This window comes from Coregonus lavaretus (genome assembly GCF_964263955.1).
Source record: "Coregonus lavaretus genome assembly, chromosome: 15".
In the NCBI taxonomy this organism is placed as follows: Eukaryota; Metazoa; Chordata; class Actinopteri; order Salmoniformes; family Salmonidae; genus Coregonus; species Coregonus lavaretus.
Window position 1 is genome coordinate 2,419,199 of NC_140002.1, and position 24,909 is coordinate 2,444,107.

The 24,909-nt window shown below is 43.3% G+C and overlaps 2 protein-coding genes across 2 annotated transcripts; one reads left to right on the forward strand and one right to left on the reverse strand.

Moving 5' to 3' along the window:
* Nucleotides 1–4,222: 4,222 nt before the first annotated feature.
* On the reverse strand, nucleotides 4,223–5,562 carry LOC311142829 (gastrotropin-like). The gene is made up of 4 exons (XM_084178526.1): nucleotides 5,491–5,562; nucleotides 5,074–5,249; nucleotides 4,409–4,498; nucleotides 4,223–4,307 (listed from the first exon to the last, which is right to left on the reverse strand). The coding sequence occupies exons 1-4, from the start codon at nucleotides 5,555–5,557 to the stop codon at nucleotides 4,257–4,259; spliced, it is 384 nt and encodes a 127-aa protein (XP_084034652.1). The 5' UTR covers nucleotides 5,558–5,562; the 3' UTR covers nucleotides 4,223–4,256.
* Nucleotides 5,563–8,343: 2,781 nt separating this feature from the next.
* Nucleotides 8,344–24,730, forward strand: LOC311142214 (PWWP domain-containing protein 2A-like). The gene is made up of 3 exons (XM_084177814.1): nucleotides 8,344–9,492; nucleotides 16,814–18,717; nucleotides 23,194–24,730. Exons 1-2 carry the CDS (start codon nucleotides 8,360–8,362, stop codon nucleotides 18,690–18,692), a joined length of 3,012 nt encoding a protein of 1,003 aa, XP_084033940.1. The 5' UTR covers nucleotides 8,344–8,359; the 3' UTR covers nucleotides 18,693–18,717; nucleotides 23,194–24,730.
* Nucleotides 24,731–24,909: the final 179 nt, after the last annotated feature.

Consider the following 24,909-nt stretch of genomic DNA (forward strand, 5'->3'; position numbering starts at 1 on the left):
AGGAGAGGTTTGAGAACCATTGGTTTACATGAACAATACAATATATCAGGGTGTTTGATGGATTACTTGAAAAAAAAAAAAAGCTTTATTTAACAGCTGTGTCAATTAATTCCTTTTTTTATGTTGTTTTTAACTTCTACTGGTTAAAGACGTGCGTAATGTAAAATGTAATGTAGGAGAGATGTCTCACTGAGATTTCTGATCTATTCTTTGCCCTTGGCTGGTGTAGGGTAGACTCCATCTTGTTTTGCTGTTCTGGTGCCACTGCAGGCATGGAACCATGGTATCCAGGGGAACAGACACATCTGTCCTCTCAGCACATCAAACCACAGGGGAGGAAGTGATACTTTACTAGCTAGTCTCCAGGGGGGGGCAAAGCCACGCTTTCTCCTCAGTTGTCATGTAAATTCTCCTGACTGGTACCATTTAATATGTGTGTCTTTGACTGAAACCCAATGAAAGTCACACAACCCTCACTGAAACAGCTACTGTTGCTCTCATTGCCACAAAGACCCTGAGCAGTTAATGATGCCATGAGAAGGTTGCTACACGTGATATCTTGTGGTTCAGTACCTCTGACATCCATCTTATTGGTGTGTATTACTGCCCTGTTGGAGCTAGAAACACAAGTATTTCGTTACACCTGCGATAACAACTACAAATCTGTGTATGTGACCAATAAACGTTTGATTTGATTTGCACATACAACTACTGATGTCCTACCTCAGTCACTCTCCAGGGGTGTGTCGTTTTACGGCAACAAACCTGCTGTAAAATTGACCTTGCTGGGTCAGATGGATAGAGTGCCACCAAACATGATATATCCTATAAAATTAGCAAAATGATAGTTGACTTTAAGCTGTTTTGTGATTATTGGTTACCTTGGATACAACCCACTAAATGTCAGTAGGAATATCTCATACATTGAAGAACAGAAGTAAAGTAACAGAGTTTATGACTCAGGCTTAACAATGGCATCAACTTGTTTCTTTGATGCTTACATGGGATATATTGCCACATTCACATGCTAGTCGGAATTCAGAAATGTCCGACTTGCTAACTTGTTGAATGCGTCACGTGTATAACTACGACCAGTTAGCAAGTGGGACATTTCAGTTTCCTAGTTCCGACTAGAATGTGAACGTGACATATGAGCTTGACGTCTGTGTCGTGAGTCAATGACGCTGTCATATAGAGACATCTAAATCCAGGCAGGCCAGACATGCTGTTACCGTTAGCCAAGTACATGTGGGTCCAGTGTCCATATCTCAGGTTTGATGGGGTGAGTAGTTCTAGAGTTATGAAATAATTTCCACTGATCACATCCTGACCACAATGTCTGTCTGCTTCCACTACTGTTGACAGATGGCATGAAGGGGCCATGGGCCTCTAGTTTACTGGGTCTCAGATAACAAAACCATTATCCTGCATACCTTAACTTTGACCTACCTCAATATATAGTGCAACCTATGTTTGTTATTTGCCACTTGTTTAATTAGACCAAATGTATGTACATTTATACAACTTTATTTTTTATCTTGTGTTTTTTTGTTAACTGTGTGTGTGTTTTTATGTTTGAATAGATGAAGAGTTCAACGCACCATCAAAGACCAATGTACTGTATCTTGTGTGATACGTAGGCTAACGGTTGATTGGTCACTTTAGTTAAGACTACTTTCAATCACACCGCCATCTTATTGTTATGTTATAAAGGTCACTGTCTTTTTTTTTTTGTTGCTCATGTTTTTTAGTACTTGTGTTTTTAACTGCTTAAAGGCAGTGGATCTCTTTACCTAAAATGAAAATGTTGCACATTGCAACCACCTAGTAGCCTCAACTGTTGAAATCCAAGTGGACCAACTACATCCACTCCAACTGAACAATGATTACAGCTATGTGCAGGAGAAGTACATTGGGGAAGGGAATCAAAAACAGTGTTTACTCTGTCAAATAAGGTGCAAATAAAATAAAAACCCCTGTGTTTTTCGTCTTTGTCGAGAATATGCGTAGCTAGTGCGTAGCTAGAGGTATTGCAAGCCTCTGTGAAGTCGATTAGCATACCCCAAGGGGAATAGTTTAATATGAATGTCTCAACTCATTGCACATGAAAAGGTATTCAATGGGGGGGGGAAGGGGCTCTACCAATTAGCTCCACCCTCTAGATCAGTAACCTCACCCCGGTCTCTCCTGATACTCCCTCCCTGCCTCTACAGACCTCAAGACAATGGAGGAGATTCCTATCCCTCACGCTTACCCTTCCTTTGCCACTAAACAAATGAAGTCAAGACACTGGAGACTATCGATGCTGTAGGCCTACTGGAGATTTGTATCTTGCAATGAAAAGGCGAATGTGATGAAGTGTAAAGGAGAAACTGTATGTGAAGAATCATTGCAGATGAAGAATTATGAAAACATGTTAGTCTCTCTTGAGATACAAACCACGACAGAAAGAGGAAGTAGAAGCTATGCATAGGATGTCCTGTGTATAGAGATACTCAGTTCAAGGGTCTTTTAGTGGAGTTTTGGTTAAACTCCAACAGGAATTCAATTCAGGAACAATGCATAGACTTTGTCTGTCAACTGTACGACGAAAGACGGATTTAACATTTAAGTCATTTAGCAGACGCTCTTATCCAGAGCGACTTACAAATTGATCTACTATAAATGCGGCTTTTTATTTAAGCTGTAGAGGATGCTTTATTTCCTCATAATTTTCAGAGCCTTTCTGAGAGGTTTTGTAACGTCATCCTTTGTCATCCTGTATTCATTCACCTCACAGTTTCCAGGATTGAAAAGTGTGGGAGAGAAGGAAAAAAAGTATTCCAATTTGAGTTGATCACTAATGATAGGAAAGTGAGAGGGAGGTTAAGGTAACCCTCCTTCTTTGGACGGATCGGTAGGGGTTACTGAAGCCAGTCCCGGGAAGTGGGGATGCTGGGGTGGGCAAGGGGGGTTGGGTAATGGATCATTCTCGCTAGCTTTGTTTACAAAGGGGGGAAGGGTTGGATAGCATAGTCCTCTGCTTACCCAGGGGCACTCACTCACTCAGCCGAGACATCCTCTTCTCAGCCCAGCGTTTTATTGTGTCTATCTAAGCTTAATGGCTATCAATTCAGTATGCATGCACACACTAAATAAGACTGAGGCACAAACCTGTTGATTGCTTGTTAATGTTTAATACTAAAACTCAACAATGTACATCTATCATGGTGGAATGAGAATCAAACTCGTTGCACACACTAAATACTGAGGCACAAACCTGTTGATTGCTTGTTAATGTTTAATACTAAAACTCAACAATGTACATCTATCATGGTGGAATGAGAATCAAACTCATTTCCACATACTGTTCTACACACTGCTTAATCTTGATGTTATATGGTTTGAATATTTCTAGCAAATATTGATGAAGACTATTATTTCCACGTTTCAAACAGTCTGAAGTTACTACTACTGTATATTACTACTACTATATTACTACTACTATTATTTCAAGGTTTCACACAGTATGAAGTTACTACTACTGTATATTACTACTACTATTATTTCAAGGTTTCAAACAGTATGAAGTTACTACTACTGTATATTACTACTACTATATTCCTACTACTATTATTTCAAGGTTTCACACAGTATGAAGTTACTACTACTGTATATTACTACTACTATTATTTCAACGTTTCAAACAGTCTGAAGTTACTACTACTGTATATTACTACTACTATTATTTCAAGGTTTCAAACAGTATGAAGTTACTACTACTGTATATTACTACTACTATATTCCTACTACTATTATTTCAAGGTTTCACACAGTATGAAGTTACTACTACTATATTCCTACTACTATTATTTCAACGTTTCAAACAGTATGAAGTTACTACTACTGTATATTTTGTATTGTTTAAAGATAGATTGAGGGCGGCAGGTAGCTTAGTGGTTAAGAGCGTTGTGCCAGTAACCGAAAAAGTCGCTGGTTCTAATCCCAGAGCCGACTAGGTGAAAAATCTGTCGATGTGCCCTTGAGCAAGGCACTTAACCCTAAGTCGCTCTGGATAAGAGCGTCTGCTAAATGACAAAAAAAAAAAAAAAAAAAAAAAGATTGGTTGTCCCAGGGTAAATGTTGTGACGTTTTCCTGTCACCCATTATGTGGTATAAGATAGGACAAAGCGGCAGGTTGGCAGTGCAGTCTCATTTTATTGACTCATTATTCAATTAGAGTTGTTGTTGTTGTTAATAACACGGTCACAATGTCTTTAGATCTTCTTGCTGGTTCTTTTCAGCACGACTGAACCCACGGTTGAGGTCTAAACAGGGAAGAAATACGTAAAACACCACTTGAACTGCCCAAACATATTTTATCCTCTCTCCTAATATACACCATCTTCTGCCAAAGTGCCACTCTTACCTCAATCAGCTTTCCTCCACTGATTTCAGCTATGTGGTGGTATTTGGGGAATTTCGTGCACAGCTTTCCCCCCTCCATTGTAACAGTGGCCTGAAATGGATGGACACAAAAAGGCTTTTTATTCATACTGTAATTTATATCAACCAACAACCTCAGTTTGTTTAATCTAGATGTCATTTATAATACATGCATCCAAGTTCCCCTAGACATAGATTTATTTTGACGTTTAGCAGACGCTCTTATCCAGAGCGACTTACAGGAGCAATTAGGGTCAAGTGCCTTGCTCAAGGGCACATCGACGTATTTTTCACCTAGTCGGCTCGGGGAGTCGAACCAGCGACCTTTCGGTTACTGGCCCAACGTGCTTAACCGCTAGGCTACCTGCTGCCCTTATGATCTTCACTTTGCTATTCAAACCCTCCGAAACATTAGACACACTTGCTGCAGATTTCATTATGTGAATTTGAATGTCAATATACACACTGTAACTGTCTCTCTTGTCCGAATGTCATCTTTACGGCTATTGACCCTGACTGATGACTATAGTGACTATATGAGACTTGAGTCTGAAATACTACAGCATCTTACACAACAGACACAGGCACAAAACTCCCTAATTCCTGATCTAGACTGAAAGTTGTATAACACATCATAGAGATGTTTACCTTGAACTTCTTCCCACCGATGGTCTCCATGTCACACTCCTGGTCAATTACAAACTTGTTGGTGATGCTCTTGTTGGTGGGATAGAGCTGGGACCATGAGAACTCATTGCCATTCTGCACCACCTCAGTAATGAGCTTGTAGTCGCGACCCTTCTCAATGATGTCATCAGGGATGCCTTGGATTACAAGAAAATATATAGTTAAGACTGGGGTTAATGAGGCCATTTTGAATCATATTCTCATATGTGTGAGCACAGTTTGAGCACTGTCATTTTTCCACACTGATACTGCTAATCTCCAATGAATGTGAATACATCCCTTTCAATACATTGCATAATCCAAGTGAATTCAAGATGTCAAGACAAATAGTTAGGTTTTTATAGGTTCTAGGCTATTAAGCTTAAGTAAATGCCTTACCAGCGAGCTTGCAGAATTCATCGTATCCCTCCTGGGTCTCAGTTTCCCACTTTCCAGCGAAGGCCATGGTGTACAGAGAGTTGATGGGTAGAGGAGAGGAGAGCGAAAATCAGTTCCAAGGCAAGCAGGGAAGAGTAAGGTACTGAGTGACAACCTGTCCCTCTTTAAATAAACATGGTCACCATCTCCACCCATCTCTCACGACGACACTTTGCGTACAGCACTACCATAACTACACCATAAACTTTTATGGTGCTACCGGGTAAAATGGCGAGTCATCAGAGAGCTGGTGACCATGGGGTCACTCACCTTTCCACATAGGCTCCTACAGTATGGTGAAATACCCACTGCACCGAATGTTAAGCCCTTAAACAACAGTAAAGTTACAGTAAAAGGCTATGTGACTCCTATAGTCTTGAGATAGTAGTTCTCTGCAGTGCAGAGGCCCATAGATCACAATATATCTAGGAGATAGTGTGCAGAAATAGTAATATAAAAAATCTCAATGTGATTTTATTAACTACGAAATTAATTTCAGGGTAATACATTATACAATACAGTGGTTGAGCTACACAGTGCATATGGTATGGGCAGAAAAAAACAGAAAATGTTGTTCACGTGCTTGACGAGATGGTGCCACTGTTCTGTAATGAGAACTTCATTTTGACACACAGCCCCAATAGGTTACTGTTTTTGATCATTCCTTGAATTACGTAATGTTCTAATACATGTTATTTTATTTTTGTATGCTCATGTGAAATGCTTACAAAAGTGAGACGAAGTAATCCCTAAATCTATTCGGGTATCAGTTACTCATTGATTTATACTGTGTCACCTTTGATTTCATCACTTGAGTCGTTGTGGTACTATGCCATGAGAAAACATAAACCTCTTTCATGATTGTATGCTCAACAGTGTCCTTCAGCGCTGAGCTAAATCATTTTATTCCCCTCTCAGGGTTGAATCATTTTGAAGAACGTAAAACACAGTCAAACATCAACTTTTATAGCGCACCATACTCCTTCAAAGTGCCCTTACCAATGACAAATGTAATACTCGCCAAATGTCATACAAATCAGAAGTAATCTTTATAAGTAGGGACTCTCGAAGGGGGTGCTCTCTCTTATTGATAATCTGTAATTCACACAACTGACACAACTAATGTCTTCGTCCATAAAATATGGCCTATACTGTATTCTCATATTCCATAGTGTGATATCTGCAAGGTCTTTCAACAAGGAGTATGTCACTTTTGCACAGCCCTAACATTTGCCCTCTCCAACATTATTGCATGTTTTATAATAAAACTCCAGTGTAGTATCTGTGGCGTGATTATATCGGTCTGATTTCTTTGCAAAGTGCTAATAAACTATTTGAATATGTCCACATTTCCTCAACTGAAAATGTAGTTCAGCTGCCTAGTCAAATAATGTATCTTCCATCCACCCCATATGATAGTCAACGGTATTTCCTGCTTTGATGCTTTGACAGTGCATTTCAGAAGAACCACTGTTGATCAAACACTATCAGTTTGATCAACAGCCAGAGCTGCTATAAAAAAAAAATCCCGTATCCATTGAATAATACAGATGAGCGATATACAGTAGTTTGCATTGTATTTCTACAATTGATCGATTCAGATACACCTTTTATGCAGACGACATAAATGGTAGAATTGAAATGACCCCTCGTTTTTGGATCCTGTCTTCAGAAACGGAGAAACTATAGCATACATAGACCTACTGGTAAATGGGGTTTCTATAGAGACATAAAAAGAATGTGAGAAAATAAGAGAATGAAATTCAAATTTGCAATTGTGGCCTACGACTTTGAAAAGCCTTGCACCACCCGGTTATCTTGAAGCTGAAGGCTATGCAAGGATTTGAGCCATTTGTTGTCATTTGGACAGTAAGACGAGGCTGCTCAGTCATTGCAGGCATTTACTGTATATTGTGTTTGCTCTCAGTTAATACTAGAGTCACTTCCTGGTGAATTAGCATTTACTTATTTTGCCCTGAATCTTTTTTTTGAAGGGAGGGATAGAACTGGCCCAGTATCTGTGCGTTAGAGATGTCGACTATGAGTATGACGGGTATCCTCTAACTCCCAGGAAGCTACGATTCAAACTCACATTATAAATCTCTCCAAGCGTTATAATGTCAAAATACGTTCGTTACTCACCAAATATTGAGTTTCGCTGAGCAACTATCTTAATTTAAGCCTGTTAAGGCCGGTATGTACTTCCAAAACAGGTCGAAATAAGAATTTACAAGCAACCGAAAACATGCCTATTCGGCATCTCCAATTGATCACTCATTACTGCCAATACAGGTTAGAAGTCTACAACAGCTCAATACATTGGAGGTGCCGAAGCAGCATTTTTTTCGGTTGCTTGTAAATTTTTATTTACAGCTTTTTAGAAGTACATACAGGCGTAATGGGAGTAAATGGATCTAGTTGCTCAGCGACATTAAAACGCTTGCAGAGCTGTCTATTGGGAGTTTGAATCGGAGCTTCCTGGGCGTTAGATATCTCTAACGCACAGATAGTGGGCCAGGTTTGAACCAAAGACAAAGGTCCTAATGTCAATGGGCCTACTGTAGATTTTCTAACATCTCTGCTTAAACATCGCTGGTGCTTAAAATACAATACAATATCGCCCCTTGTGGCAAATGTTTACAAAACCAGACAAAGGGAGCCAATTACAAAAGTGTTTCCAGGGGTTTCTGTTGAATGACGTGGACATTGACCACTCAACTACAACTTTGTAGTTCGCTGGCCAATCCCAAGTGGTCTTGACTTTCAAGTGGGCGGGCTCTATCGCTATCACAGGGAGAGGACCTGGCCGTAGAAGCAAAGCGGAAAGAAAATGGCGGCCGTGGCTGCGGAGCCAGGAGCTATTGCGGCATCAACAACAACAGCGGGGAACGGTGGTGATTACGAACCGGTGCCGGGGGCCAAAATCGACTCCGATGCGACGCAGGAGTACGCACCAGTAATGGACCTTGTTCACCAACTCAAGGATGGGGATGCAGTTCAGGAATGCAGCCAGGTCCAAATGGAGCTAGTGAGCAGGCCAGACCTAGAAGCAGCGGGAAAAGCCCTCGCTGGTCGTGCAGAGGATGAACACATCGAGGCAGGCTGTCTCGGGGTCGGCGTAGAAAAAACCGAGAACCATGCTCGTGAGGGCTATGGTTCGAAATACACCATGTCGAGGGCGGAACGTTTGAAACAGTTTTTTTCGCCAAATGTTGAACCTGCAAACGAGGTCAGTAAGCACGAGCCCTACGCCTGCCTTCAGAATAGCTCAATCTCCGATTCACAGCCATCGGTGGTCTTTTTGCATTCGTTCCCTGCGCAACCTGTAGCAACGGAGGCTGGGCTGTCGTTAGCAGAACCAGCAGAACCCATTATCGATTACTATCAGAACCCAGAATTAACCCAACCTACTAGTATCGAGTGTGACTATAGAGCTTTAATTAAACCGTCTCACGAGGCTGAACTGGATCCTGAACCTGCAGATGAATTTCCTTCTGGCTCCGAGTACAAGAACGACGACTCCTCGGAAGCTGCTTCGCTTGAACCTCCCCAGTCCATAGACCACGTCGACTCTCTACCGATTCTAGAGAGGGAGACAGTCATTGGGACACCCATGGAGACTGGTTACATGTGTGACTTTTCGAGCATCACAACCCAGAACCCTCCGAGGCCCGAGGTTCCTGTAATGCCAGTGGACCCGGTTCCCACCTTGGCAGAACTGGGAGACTCGCGCTCACCACAGAGGTTCGAAACGAACTTCAATGAAAGCGATCCAGTATCGAAACCTTCTCCCGCTGTGTCCGGTGCTGAAACTGGGGATGTACAGGCCGAGTCAGTGGACAACCTGATACCTGGGTCCGAGGTTCGAGTATCTCTGGATCACATTATAGACGACGCACTGGTGGTGTCCTTTCGGTTAGGCAAGAAAATCTTCTCCGGGGTTCTGATGGACCTCTCTAAAAGGTATATTATGATCCTTCTAAGAAATGTATTTTATTATGTTTTCTAGCCATGTCACTTTACTTCCTGACACTTTTCTGTCCCTTAGTTTAGGCCTGGAATCATATCACGTTGTTTTGTTTACTACTAACATCCATGGCACATTATACACCTACAATGTACACTGCACTTCACTCCTGAAAGATGTGGTGCATCTACATTCCTAACTCCTGTCCCATCTTCCTGACCTTAACTGACAGGTTTCTACTCTTGCCAGAGGGCGAGGGGTCAAGCTACCAGGTGATCTCTACAGCTTGACAACCAAGTCACAAAAATACAGAGAGTAACCGCTCTTATCCCCAATTATGTGGGCAGTGCTTTCAGTTTTAGACTTTTCAGTTTACAAAGCTCATCTTTGTTTTATTTACAAAGTCCAGTTATATCAGAGGTCAGCTGGAGAGGATGATCACATGACCAGTATATAGCGTAAGGTCAGACTTATGGTGCATTTCCATACAGGATTTACGCTAGTGTTTTACCCAAAAGGCTCAGACTTGTCTGTTTCCAGTTACGCGGGCCGGCACCCGTGCCTCACTGGGCCATGGCTCCGGCGGCCTTGCTCTCACTTGGGGCCAAAGCCAGGCCACTGGTACTTTTCAGCTGTCATTTTACATAACAATGGCTAACTGTGAACTTTAACACCTTTTCACAAATAAACTGTTTTTATTTATGCAGAGGTTGTTGATTCTGATTTTCACAAGTCCCCACTGTCAGCCCTAGCTATGGAACAATTTCCAGAGTATAACATAAGGGTGTATACACTAGTGTAATACTGGTGCTACAGTTGAAAAGCAGCATTAGAGAATAGTGCAGTTGGTAGAGTAGCACTATGCCACTGTTAACACCCCTTTCGTTTTCTGTCATATTTCCTCTTTGTAATTTGTCATCCGCCTCATCAACACCTTTCCTCCATCCCACCTTCGTTCTCTCACTTATCAGCTGCAGGTCTATATTTGGTGTCATCGTTAAACTTGCTGATTTGCCTGGGGCCTATGTTAAATATCCTTATTATGTTAAGCAAAGGTGACATCTGCACACACAAACTTTACTAAACTATCAAAGAGGAAATCAACACCTTGTGGTGTTTCGTTTCCCTCACAAGCTGCTCACAGCTCATTATGGAGTTGTTCTTCAGGTTTTCATATAATTTCAGCGTATAATATCAGGATATTTTCATATCATTTCAGGGTATAATATCAGGATATCTTCATATCATTTCAGGGTATAATATCAGGATATTTTCATATAATTTCAGGGTATAATATCAGGATATCTTCATATCATTTCAGGGTATAATATCAGGATATCTTCATATCATTTCAGGGTATAATATCAGGATATCTTCATATCATTTCAGGGTATAATATCAGGATATCTTCATATCATTTCAGGGTATAATATCAGGATATCTTCATATCATATCAGGGTATAATATCAGGATATCTTCATATCATTTCAGGGTATAATATCAGGATATCTTCATATCATATCAGGGTATAATATCAGGATATCTTCATATCATTTCAGGGTATAATATCAGGATATCTTCATATCATTTCAGGGTATAATATCAGGATATCATTTCATTTCTGGTGTTCTACCGTGTAGGCCTAGGCTATTAATACATGGAAGAATATATGCTATAACTTGGAAGCCACATTAGTTTAAGTTGCTATGATAAGATCCTGAGCAGCGGTCATCTCAAAGACAATGGTCAGTTCATTGCAATGACAAGATGGAGGCCACTAAAACCTTAGGGTTTCCTTTTCCAATCTTACAGCACTGTAGATAATCAGCACCAGCCCCCTCTACAAACAAAATACTACATTTTTAGATCCTCATTGTTGAGTCTAAGCAGAGATCTGTATATAATGACGAGATGCTTATGTCTCCGCCTTAACAATGGGGGTTGTTTTCCCAAAGTGGGGGGGGGGGGGGGGGGTTAGGCAACATAGAAACGCATTGGACTTATTTTGGACATATTTTGGTGAGAGTGAAACCTCTTGTTTATTTTTCGCATTTTCTTCTCTAGTTTAAGGGATCGATTTATGGCTTTCGTTTTCCAAATGTCCCCTGAGTGCAGGCCTTGTGCCTGTGATTGGCCAGAGTGTGTTCGATAGCATAGGTCTTTAGAGAACCATTATGAATTTTTTTTAGGGCCGATGCCGATTTTTGGGGGTCAAGGAGGCCAACTGACGATATTTAAGACTGATATTCCATATTGATGACAACATTTCCCAGACAGCTGTGTATTCATTCATGCAGGGGTGAAAAAAATCAAACAAAAAAAGGTGACTTTGATAAAAACTATCTAACTACGTAATGGTGATAATTTTATTTGAATGGTAAATCTCTTGATAAACTGGGTAAATGAAGATGGCATACTGTAGGCTTACTCACAATACAGGTGAATGCAAATCAATAGGAGTGTTTGCATGCATTGAGTAATTGAGCTTGTTTGGGCTGATCAGTAGAGTCTATGGTGCTACAGATAACAAACAGTCTGTTGGCCTTCCATTTGGGTCTTATATTAGCCTACTGATTAACAACGTTTGCATAGAAGCATCACTCCAGCCTGTATGGAAGGACATCATATAGGCACTGTTGTTAGTTTGACAATATCAAATAACATCTATTCAATGCAAATGGGAGCAACGTAACGTAATGATTTTTGATCACGGATGCTTATGAAACTAGTATTTTTAGTCATTTTCCGTGCTCGGGGAAAATGTATATATTTTTTCCAGATGTCACGAAGCATCTCTAAACAACTCCGCTGCTAGGATGAAACAGCTCAATTGGCTAGTTTAGCTATCTGTCAAGCTAGTTTAGCTATCTGTCAAGCTAGTTTAGCTATCTGTCAGGCTAGTTTAGCTATCTGTCAAGCTAGTTTAGCTATCTGTCAGGCTAGTTTAGCTATCTGTCAAGCTAGTTTAGCTATCTGTCAGGCTAGTTTAGCTATCTGTCAAGCTAGTTCATTCTTTTGGAGAATGAGCTAGCTTCCTGCTGGTTTTCCCAGATAGACATTCCTCTGCATTGTGCAGTGCTCATGGCTCAGGCGGTGAGTGGCTGCCGGCATAGCAGCAGTTTTGCTATGTAGAGGGACTATCGGCAAAGCCACTAGAGAAGGGCTGATAGACTAGAAAAGGCCAATATATTGTCTTGGCCGATTATCGGTCGTTCTCTACAGGTCATATGGTGGCGTTGTTTTCCCCATTGGATGTGTGCTCAAAAGACAGGTGAGGTGAGTTGCTGTCGGTTCGGACTGTAGACATAGACCTGGGCCCGGTTTCCCAAAAGCATCTTAAGGCTATGTTCATCATTAGTATCATCAATGGTTCTAACGATGAACAGCCTTAAGATGCTTTTGGGAAACCGGGCCCAGGAACATTCCATATTCTACTTAAGCACTTATCTGAAACATCAGAAAAGATCAGTATTACTACCATATTGCATGTACCTATCCAATAGTGATGGGGGGGAAATCGATAGTTACATATCCAATATATATATTGACCCTTTAACTCCCAAGTATCGATTTAAATGTTTTGTTTGCTTGTTTTTGTTGCTAGGTAGTGTTAGCTAGCGCTAGTCGGCTGTATCTGCGCCAAAACTCCAGTATTTTTCATCCTATAGCTTGTTCTCCATCTTCTTTTTAAATAGTGAGCCAACGTTTTCAGCACTTTTATTTCCATTACTGATCAAAACTCATTTTCTCATAGCTCTCTCTTCTCTCTGCAGCAGATATATAGTGAACAATATGTTTGAAACATCAAATCGCAATACATATAGAATCACAATACATATAGAATCACAATACATATAGAATCACAATACATATCGTATCGACACATAAGTATTGTGATAATATTGTATCGTGAGCTCCCTGGCAATTCCCAGCCCTACTATCCAATAAGCCTATTTCAGATCTAGAAAGTGCCTAGGGGTAGAATTGGTTTCTTGACCAAGCCATCCTTTTGCACAGCTTCCCTGGATAAGGAAGGAGAAGATGGTGGTTGTGTGACAATGAAAGGTGTTGGTTGATAAGGAGGCTGCTGTGAGAAGCTGTGATGGAAAGCAAAGGCAGTGGTGAGGAACGGCATGTTCCCCTCCTGTTCATGGCTGTGTCATTAGTTGTGATCAGTGTGTGAGATACTCCCTTATCCTTGTGAAATTTCACACTTAATGTCAGCTGTCACAGAGGAATCTGCATCTTTCAGCGGTTTCAAGGATGTTTATAAGTAGGAATGGATGGTCTCATGGCCAGATTAATGCAAGGATAGATGTACTTTCTTTATGTAACTGCCAGGGAAGCAATTAATTTGAACTGGACACATCCCCTCCCTCCCATTTAGAGAAATTGAAAGTTTGTATGTAGCCCTAAGTGCAGTTATTAAGTACAAGCATCCCAAACCTTCCCGTTTAATGTTATGCCCTGAAAAAGGCCGTAGCCTGCCACATTGTCCAGTTTATTTTTTATCTCAGGACAGTACAAACTCTATCTACATTTTCAGCTTCCATGATGGCTCAGTGCAATCCAGGCCTTGTCAAGGTGTCTTCTGGGGGATCCATTTCCCCTATACTATTAGAGGCTATTCTGTATCTCTCCTGTGCAGACTCTGTTCCACACCTTGACCCAGTGCTGTGATGTATAATTCATAGTCATTGGGTGGTTAGCTAAAACACCATGGCTCATCATCTCACTGGAGTTTCTGCTCTGTTGGGAAAAATTATTTTCAGCCCAGATCCTCCATCCTCACCTGAATCTTGGCTGTTACTGTTTCATACCATCTCCTCACCTATGTAAACAATGCACAATCTCTCTCCAAATTTGATAAATGACATTGTCCTTGTCCTAAATGATCTCATTATCATGAGTGGTTGCTGTGACTGCAGTTTGATCTGTTACTGAAATTGCCCTCCCATGAATGGCAAATGCAATGAAAAGCAATACTTCTCTCTCCCATTTGTATAATCATATGTTGCTGTCACATTGCATTCATTTGCAAGATGCTCATGTAGACGTGATATAAGGATATGGGTTAGCATTGGACTATTTGTTTTGAGTGTATCGCCTGATACCATGTTACAATGAATGCTCCTATTAAAGGGATGCAGCAGAGCTGTTGAATACTTTCAGCCAGTAGTTTTGCTCACGAACCAAAACGGTGCACAATTTTGTACAACGTCATCGATGTCGTGTAATGTTACGTCCTGCAAAAACAAGTTGAATAAAAATCCTGTCATTTGTATGATATGTTACAAATTCCAATTTGTACAATATGTTACGAATTTGTAAGTGCTTAAAATCCCATTCAGTCTCTATAAGGAAGAGTGTAGATCCATTGAGGAGGAAGGGTAGTTCAGTGCAGGTCCACTAGAGGTAGGATATGACCAATCTTAACCTGGATTTGAGCTTTGCTGTTCTCACTAATGCAGCATAGGGACTCATTTAGTCCATGAGTCTCTATATCTCTGTCATATCTCTGTCTTGCCATGGGGATTATTTTAGGATGTGCTCTGGTAGGAAACAAATGCTGTACGGAATATGATATCTCAGGTAGTTCAGCTTGAACCTTTTGACCCAATGGGTGTTGTGCAGTAGGGTCGGACATTTTAAGAGTTGGGTTAAGCTGAAGTTGTCGTGGTGTAGAAGTGTTATTCTGGGGTTGAAACGTATATTCTGCCATGGTAACAACTAAGCCAACCCTAACACGTTATAGGCTTATTCAGATCTGTTTATTTTTGGTTCTTGGTAGTGTTGAATGTAGGCTAGGCATGCTTTGAGTTATCAGACAGGCCATGTCTGGTTTTGCTTTGCATGGCCCACGTCCCTACACGTTCTCCTCTAATTTCACTCAGTCAAATAGACAAAACAAGATGTTGAAATGTGTGGTAGGTTTAACCCAAGAGTCAGTTCTGATCCTCTGATCTGCCTTATAAAGTTAGATGTAAAGCCCCCTGTTTAGGGAACCTGCGTGGTACCGGTTCTGACAGACATTTTCACATATAAATCGATCTGTGGACACCGCAGATCGAAATGGCTCACGTTGAGGGATAACCCTGGTTCCCACGCCTGTGTGACGTAGGTTGTGAAATCTGAAACCACTTGAAGCTGGGATGTTCCTCCTACCATTTCATTCGCTCTTCTTACTGTCCAGCTCCTGGCTGAACCATATGTCACAGCCACTGACAAATCACACGCCTGCAATTCTTACATCACTATAGCACATTCAGAGATCGATTTATAGCCATTAATCCAAAAATAATTCCAAGATTTTAAACAAAAAAACACTTTGTTTTGTCATAGATGGACAGTATATGAGATGAAAGGCGAGTTCCTAACGAGTTCAGGAAGCAAAGCCAGTGCTCTGTGAGACGTTCACAGCGGTGGGGACAGATGTTTTGATCAAGAGAGACCTTTCGAGAATATACACATTTTCTCTAACACTAAACATACAAATATGTATTTTACAGGTAAAATCTTATAGTTTTACTGGTTTTATAATTTGATTATACTATATTTAGAAAGCATACAAGTCATTTCAAGCCTTATTCATCCAGTTTTGTTGAATAGGAAATGCGTCATATAAAATATTTCTAATTTTTATCATATTTGTACTGTGTCCTCAAGTGACTACAACACAGTCATGTATAACTATTTTTTTCTCCAGAAAGGTGAGATTTCAACCGTTCTTGGAGTGTGCAGCATTACTAGTTATTGTTTATGATCCTCTCATGATAAATCATATTACTTTCAGGGATTACGTAGATTACATTTTAGATTACATGCAGTTACATTTAAGCGATTTTTTTAAGACTTAATTCTTTCTGACTCACTTTCTCTTTTTAATGAATAAAGTTGGAGGGAAGTTGAGTTAAGTTAATTAAGTTAATATTGTAAACAAGGCTTGGTTTCTTGCTGTGTTCTCAGGACCTTGTGCACTCTAGTTACCTACGGTGGTTTTGTGTTTTAGTCTGTGGGAGCTCCTTTGATCTCGTGCAACACAAATTTTGTGTGCCTCTGTTCTTCACAGCACTCCTTTTATGTTTTCATGTGGTAGATGTCTGAACCTTTTACTCCTTGCATGTTCAGGATTTAATTGCTTTAGATTTATGTACTAAGTGTACCTATGTAGGCCTAAATGAGAAACATCTTGAATTAGCATGAAATGTCAGAGAAATACAAGAAAAACTAAAAAACAAACAAGCCAATGAATGATATGAGTTTATTTTTTTTATAGTTATCCACAGTTTCTAAATCCTCTCAACTTTCCATTCTCAGGTTTGGACCCTATGGAATTCCAATCACTGTGTTCCCCAAGAGGGAATACAAGGATAAACCTGAATCTATGCAGCTAAAGACGGAACCACTCCAGCCAGAGACTGGGAAGGTGGAAAAGCCAGTCCAGGAAAACCCCGATGGCCAAGTCGTCGCAATCCCCGAACCAAACCCTGACCCCCAGCCTGAGCCTAACCCATGGACTTCAAAACCTCCCCCACTGTTTCAGGAAGGAGCCCCTTACCCTCCGCCTTTGTTCATCAGGGACACCTACAACCAGTCGTTACCTCAGCCGCCTCCCCGCAAGATCAGGCGGCCCAAGCGCAGGCTGTACCGCGAGGAGCCCACCTCCATCATGAACGCCATCAAGTTGCGGCCCCGCCAGGTGCTCTGTGACAAGTGCAAGGGGGCTGTCACGACCGTGGAGAAGAGGGAGCCACGCAGAGGCCCTGGGTCGGACTCTAGGGGCGAGGACGCCAAGCGGAGACGCAACGACAGTGCAGCCACTGTCAGCAAGCGGCCGCGTAATGACCCCCGCTCAGAGGAGAAGGGCCGTGCTGCTGAGGTGGCCAAACGGCAGGTCTCCTCCTCTTCCTCCTCTCTGGTCCAGGTGAAGGGCGGAGCTGGAGGGAACAGGGTTCTGAGGGCAACCTCCACCACAACATCATCACCGGTCAACAGCGGCTCCAGAGTCCAGCTCAATGCCAAGAAAGTGCTGCGGAGCAAAAATGTTGATCACTCCAAGGCCCGGGAGGTGCTGAAACTGGCCAAGGCCCAGAAGAGGCAGAGGGAGACTACGGTGGTCACTGACAGCAGTGGCAACGCCAAGACGATGACGAGGGCAGCCGCCCTGCAGGAGGCCCACGCACACCAGAAGGTCCACTTCACCCGACGGCTGCAGCAGATCAGCGGGGTGGGACCAAGCAACGCCACCCCTCTCCCACCCAGGATGCGCATCAAGCCCCAAAGGTACCGTAGTGAAGAGAATGACTCTTCTACATGTAAGCCGCCTTGCCTGGAGAAAGTGCCAGGAAGTGACCGTTTGTCCCCTCCAAAGCCAGACGCGCCCCACTGCACCGCCACACACTCCTCCTCCTCCTCCTGCTCCACAGGCCAAGCCACTGCTGCTGAAAGCCAGGGCCCAGATAACGGGCCAGAACCTGAGCTCTATCCTCAGCCCCAGCCCCAAGTGGAGCCCCCCACAGCCATGGAGCACGGCGACCCCAAGGCGGAGCAGGGTGGGCAGGAGGAGAGGCGGGAGACGCGTGGCAGCAAGGCTGGCAACCTTGTCGTTTACATGACCCTTAACCCCGGCCAGCCCGACTCCTCTAATACGTCCATGTGCAGCGTTGATAGTGCAGACGACTTGAAGTCCTCAAACTCAGAGTGTAGCTCTACCGAGACCTTTGACTTTCTCCCTCCCGGGGATTTGCACACGCCCCCCGCCCCCGGCACGTCCTCAGCAGTCGCTGACCCGTCGCCTGCCCCTACGGAAGAGAAAAAGCCCTGTAAATCTCAGAAAGTATTTTCAAAAAATGTGTCTAAGTGTGTCTCTCTGGAGGGCAGGACCATTTGCGTAGGGGACATCGTTTGGGCCAAAATATATGGCTTTCCCTGGTGGCCAGCCCGCGTCTTAGGCATCCAGATCAGCCGCAAAGATAATGGGCTCTTAGTCAGGCAGGAGGCCCGTGTCGCCTGGTTTGGTTCACCCACCACCTCCTTCCTGGCTCTTGCACAGGTCGCCCCCTTTCTAGAAAGCTTCCAGTCACGCTTCGACAAGAAGAGAAAGGGCTTGTACCGTAAAGCCATCACAGAGGCAGCCAAGGCTGCCAAGCAGCTCACTCCTGAGGTTCGCGCCTTGCTTACGCAATTTGAGACGTGAGGTGGTGCTGTGGAGAAGAGGAAAGGTAGGCAAACATGGCACCCGCTTTCTGCTCCCCTGCACCCCTCCCTTGCACCCCTTCCCCACACCCCTCCCCTGCTCCTCCCCCGTACCCCTCCCCCGCATCCCTCCCCTGCTCCTCCCCCGTACCCCTCCCCCGCATCCATTCCTGCTCCTCCCCCGCATATCTCCCCTGCTCCTCCCCCGCATCCCTCCCCTGCTCCTCCCCCGCATCCCCCCCTGCTCCTCCCCCGCATCCCTCACCTGCTCCTCCCCCGTACCCCTCCCCCTGCTCCTCCCCGTACCCCTCCCCCGCATCCCTCCCCTGCTCCTCCCCTGTACCCCCCCCCCCTGCTCCTCCCCCGTATCCCTCCCCTGCATCCCTCCCCTGCTCCTGCCCCGCATCCCTCCCCCATACCCCTTCCCCGCACCCCTATCCTGCTTGTCACCTGCACCCCTCCCGAGGTTTGCGCCTTGCTTACGCAATTCGAGACGTGAGGTGGTGCTGTGGAGAAGAGGAAAGGTAGGCAAACATGGCACCCGCTTTCTGCTTGATCATTCGAGTTCCGCTGCCAATTGTCAAAATCTTAAAGACAAAACAGTGTATTTCTTTCAGTCTATGCAACAAACGGTTCGGTGTCAGATACTGTGAATGGAAATATTCAGGATCTGAGCAGAAGTACATATTATGTATCTCTGCTGGTGGTAAACATGCTGTAGCTGTGATGTGACAAGGAAGTGGACCCATGTGGATTTGAGGAGTGAGCAGGCATAGGGGCTTATGTACCTGCTGTACCTCGGACATAGTCATAGCTGGCTGGCTGTGGGAGCTGGCTGGCTGGCTGTGGGAGCTGGCTGGCTGTGGGAGCTGGCTGGCTGTGGGAGCTGGCTGGCTGTGGGAGCTGGCTGGCTGTGGGAGCTGGCTGGCTGTGGGAGCTGGCTGGCTGTGGGAGCTGGCTGGCTGTGGGAGCTGGCTGGCTGTGGGAGCTGACTGGCTGTGGGAGCTGGCTGGCTGTGGGAGCTGACTGGCTGTGGGAGCTGACTGGCTGTGGGAGCTGGCTGGCTGTGGGAGCTGGCTGGCTGTGGGAGCTGGCTGGCTGTGGGAGCTGACTGGCTGTGGGAGCTGCCATCCAGGGCTTTCCAGACAGGTGAGCCGGGGTGGTGAGGAGAGGAGGATGGTGTGCCGCTCGTCATCCCCTCTGAAAATAGAGATGACAGTAGATACAGTACCCCCCCTTATCCAGTGCTACTACATCATCTAGTTCCCTTGGCTCTCTTCTAGGCCTCCTCACGCCCCCTGTCTCTGTTCCTCTATCGATCGACTATGTCCTGTCTACCTAATGCTCTACTGAGTTATCCAAGACTGTTCTATTCCTACTTCTCTGATCTTCCTAGCTAGCGCCTTGGTTTTGCATACATAAAATAATGCCCAATTGGCCATTTTTATTTTATTTTTATTTTTTAAATGACTGATTTAATGAATTGTCTGCATCGGGACGTTTTAAACAAACATTGAAAGCTTATGATTACAATTATATTGAGTCAACTAGCATTGACAGAGGGAAGCCATTTTAGTTACTCCTCTCATAGACAGATGTGGTATGGTAGCACGTTACAGGGAGTGACTATATGTTTGCTCATTTTGTTAAACTTTTACTATGGGTTTGCCGTATCTTGTTGACTTCTCAGTGTTCCGCTGTTAAGCCTACTCCATCCCTATTTGAGGTGGGAAATGTGTGTTGACTTTATTTGGTGTCTGAACTTTATCTTCAATCACTTACTTCACTGCTAATCTTGTACGACTGTGAATCTTGATTTTTATATATTATGTACAGTACAATCTGTATGAAATTATTTTCAACTTTCATGAGGATTAATGGTAATAAAGGGTTTTCTTTGGTTTGATGGGGGGGGGGGGGAGAATGTGTTGTGAGGAAAGATTACCCTCTCCTGGCTGAGGAGGGTGGTTGTGAGGAAAGATGACCTCTCCTGGCTGAAGTGACGAAGGGTAAAGATGACCTCTTCTGTTCTGTAATTATGGGTTCACTTCAGATTTGACCATTTTAATCACAAAATTGACGATGAATTATATATTTCCTAAAATATGTTCCCAGCTACCTATCCACTCTTGACTTGAGTATGAAATGACATACAGTAAGACTAACATCGCCTCACCTTTTGCCCTTTTGGCCCGAACATGTAGAGATCAGAGTCCTGTTGCTTGGTAGAGCACACTGACCTGACCAGAGACATGGACGATTATGACAGTTGGTTCTGTTTCTTTCTGGCTTCCGCCATCTGTTTGCAGATCAGAGAATGCTGTATAGGGGACAAAACCGTTGAAAAGTAACATTTGATGAACACTTGTGTAAATGTTTTCTGCTGTTTAAAAAAAAAAAAAAAAAAAAAGTATATAAATAAAATGTCAACTTGAAGAATCTTCCCTAGTTGTCGTCATTTTAGTGCTCCTACTTCCATTAACACCTACAAATCCAATGACATTTATTAGCTGTTATGAAGACATTGACGGTCATTTGGAATTTGAGATATTTCTATTCTCTTTTCGCACCAAAAGGGGGGCATTTTAAGTTGACAATGACCATGCCTTTTAAAATGGGGCTTGTGGTCTTTATATTAGCGGTGATTTTACTGCAACATTTTGTGGGCTTTTATGAAATAGCAGACCTGTAGAAAAACACATCTGCCAGTCTAAGCCCCTGTGCCACCTGAGGCTGTTAGCACATGAACGATAACGGGAGGAATGTGGAGGATATTATTATTTTTTATAGCAAAATCATTCCTTTTTATTGAACAGATTTTCTTACCTGCAAACAGATACAGGTCATACATAGCTATTAAAAATATCACCTAGTCAGACCGTTATTACTGTTCCAACTGGCTGATAGTAATAATGGTCTGACTAGGCAATTATTTTTTAAAAGCTAGGTCATACAGATCAAATCAAATTTTATTTGTCACATGCTTCGTAAACAACGCTAAGAGAAAGAAAATAGAGAAATAATAGAACAGTAAAACACGTAATAATAAATACACAATGAGTAATGATAACTTAGCTATATACACTGGGTACCAGTACTGAGTCGATGTGCAGGAGTACGAGGTAATTGAAGTAGATATGTACACATAACCAGTCTTATGGCTTGGGGGTAGAAGCTGTTCAGGGTCCTGTTGGTTCCAGACTTGGTGCATCGGTACCGCTTGCCGTGCGGTAGCAGAGAACAGTCTATGACTAGGGTGGCTGGAATCTTTGACAATTTTTAGGGCCTTCCTCTGACACCGCCTGGTATAGAGGTCCTGGATGGCAGGGAGCTCGGCCCCAGTGATGTACTGGGTCTTCCTCTGACACCGCCTGGTATAGAGGTCCTGGATGGCAGGGAGCTCGGCCCCAGTGATGTACTGGGCCTTCCTCTGACACCGCCTGGTATAGAGGTCTTGGATGGCAGGGAGCTCGGCCCCAGTGATGTACTGGGCCTTCCTCTGACACCGCCTGGTATAGAGGTCTTGGATGGCAGGTCATTGACTTCACAGGCTAATGGAAGAAGAGGCATTGCTAGTGTGCTGTCAGTCAGTGGATTGAAAGCAACACTTTTGTAAATTAAATGGTACTGTGAAATAACGTTTTAGTTTGAATTACAAATTAAAAGATCATTTATTTATATTTATGTTAATACTGGCCCTGTGTAGCTCAGTTGGTAGAGCATGGCGCTTGCAATGCCAGGGTTGTGGGTTCGATTCCCACGGGGGGCCAGTATGAAAAATGTATGCACTCACTAACTGTAAGTCGCTCTGATAAATAACTAAAATGTAAATGTTAAGGAGCAGCATCCACATATCCTTAATTAAATCAAACAAACCACTCAGCAGCAGTCTGTCAAGGTTATCTGGCTTGAATCTCAAGGACATTTTAATATTCCATTGAGTAAATGCATGGCAGACCAGCAAACTGCTGAAACGTTATTACAGATCACGATGACTCATTTGTGATGTCTATCTTGGTTTGCCACCGTCAATCAGATAGTTGCTAGGCTGAGACATCTGTGGAGGACAATTCAGGTAGAGATCCCTCATTGAGACATACAGGACCCCTCCCAAAACGCCTTAGGCGTGTTCTTGAGTCTGCAAGTAAAGCCATTGCAACATGAACAATGTACTATTACTCAAGGAGTAAGAGGTTACTTCCTGAGTTCACTGGAGTCCCCTTAAAAACATTGTGTTGTTGGCTGACCAATGACCTACAGTCCATATTCAGTGAACATTTTAGTATTTGGAGGAATGGCCTTCCTGCCAGGTACCATAGGATCGCCTTTTTCAATAATGTCTGTGCTTGGATAAAAAAAGCTTTTTTTAATGGCATGCACTTAAACCTATGAGATATTTCTATTATATTTCTGTATTTGTCTTTCTTAAGGCAGGAAGAACCCTCTGATCTGGATGAAAAGGTCCCTGATGTGTCTTTTTCTCTCTCCCGCTTCTCTTCCAGTGCTGCAACGCTGAAGGGCTGCTGACGGGTCCTTTAATCCTAACACTGCCATTGGTTGCGAGACTGTCGGACGGAAGGACGTGTCCAGAATTGATGGCGACACGTCATGGACATAATTATTTTTTATTTAAGTATCGGAAGAAGGAACATTTATATATTTATAATGAATAGCAGACCTACTCCTCCGGGCCTATCCATCGGATTTGTTTTGAGCAGGCGTCCAGTTCCGCAAGCATGTGACCTTAGTTTGAGTGAAGACATCTGCAGTAGACGAGCACACGTGGGTTCTCTGACTGTTATTGATTACATTGAATACACACGTTGTGACAGGACACAGGATTTTGCAGGGTTTTATAGTGCGTTGATCAGTGATCTTGAAATGCAAAGATAAGAAGAGAGCTTTGGGCCAATAACAGAAAGGTTGCTTGTTCGAATCCCCGAGGCGACTAGGTGAAAAATCTGTTGATGTGCCCTTGAGCAAGGCCGTTAACCCGAATTGCTCCTGTAAGTCGCTCTGGATAAGAGCGTCTGCTAAACGACTCAAATGTAAAAATAAAAATAAAAAAAGGAATAAAAACAATACTATGTATAAAAATAATAATAATGCAATAAAGATTGCATGTGCTATGGTATTACAGTGCAGTTGCAGAAGACTGGGTTTTGTTGTGCAGATTCCACCCGCCCCGCCCCGCCCCGCCCCGTTGTCTCAGTCTCTGCCACAATCTTATATCAGCTCCTGTTATTCCACAGTGAGCTACCCGATGAGATACGAGCAGCCTTAGGGCACGATTCAATCCGTATTGCTGAAGTCCAGTGTTTATAACGCGATTAACATTTAGTAATGCGGTCTCCGCTAACGCGGGAACATTGCCTTTACATTTCTATCTATGTAGCGCAGCTCTTCACGGATTGAATTGAGCCCTTAAGAGGTTTGCTGAACACCTCCAAATGTCTAGACTGTTCCTGGGGAGCTGGAGTGTTGCAGTACTTGAGATGTGTCGTCTACAGTTGACAGTCAAATACAGGAAAACAAAGATGGCTCCCCTGCTCAGTGTCATGCACACTTAACTGACTTTCACACCGTCTTTCACCTTCCCTTGTTCTCTCACCCTCATCGGAGGTTATGATGACGTATGAAATTAAAATGTGCAAATTTAAGCATACATGTCATTTTCCTTGCCAGCTGTCCCCCCTCCCTTCTCTAGGGTCAACCCAACCTACTTCTTCCTCCCCGAGTTCCCCCCTCACACCAAGACACATAGGGCCAGTTGACTGGACCCTGGAGGCCACTTTGTGATACAGGCCGGATTGGGGATTCCAAAAGGGAAACGCCCAGTCAGTCAGGAGCAGCCGGAGGCCACAGTGACTGAATCAGCTGTGGCTCATCTTTCTCGTGTACATATATGCGTTTCAATACAATCAAATAATTTCTTGACTAAACATACGACTTGACTGGTGGGTTGTGGGAAATCCTGTTTTGTTACTACTGTATCTGTATATGTCTTAAAATCAGTAAAATTTGCTGTTTGCCTTTGTACTTGTTGTGTGAGTATTGTATTCTATATTGTACTGTACTTCGCCATCCTCCTGAATATTTAAGTAAATGAAAATGGCCTCCACGAAGTAGTTAATCTTTTAATAAAATGTAACAACTACACTATGGCCCTGTACACACCGAGGTTGTACAACTGATGTACAACCCATTTGACAAAATGG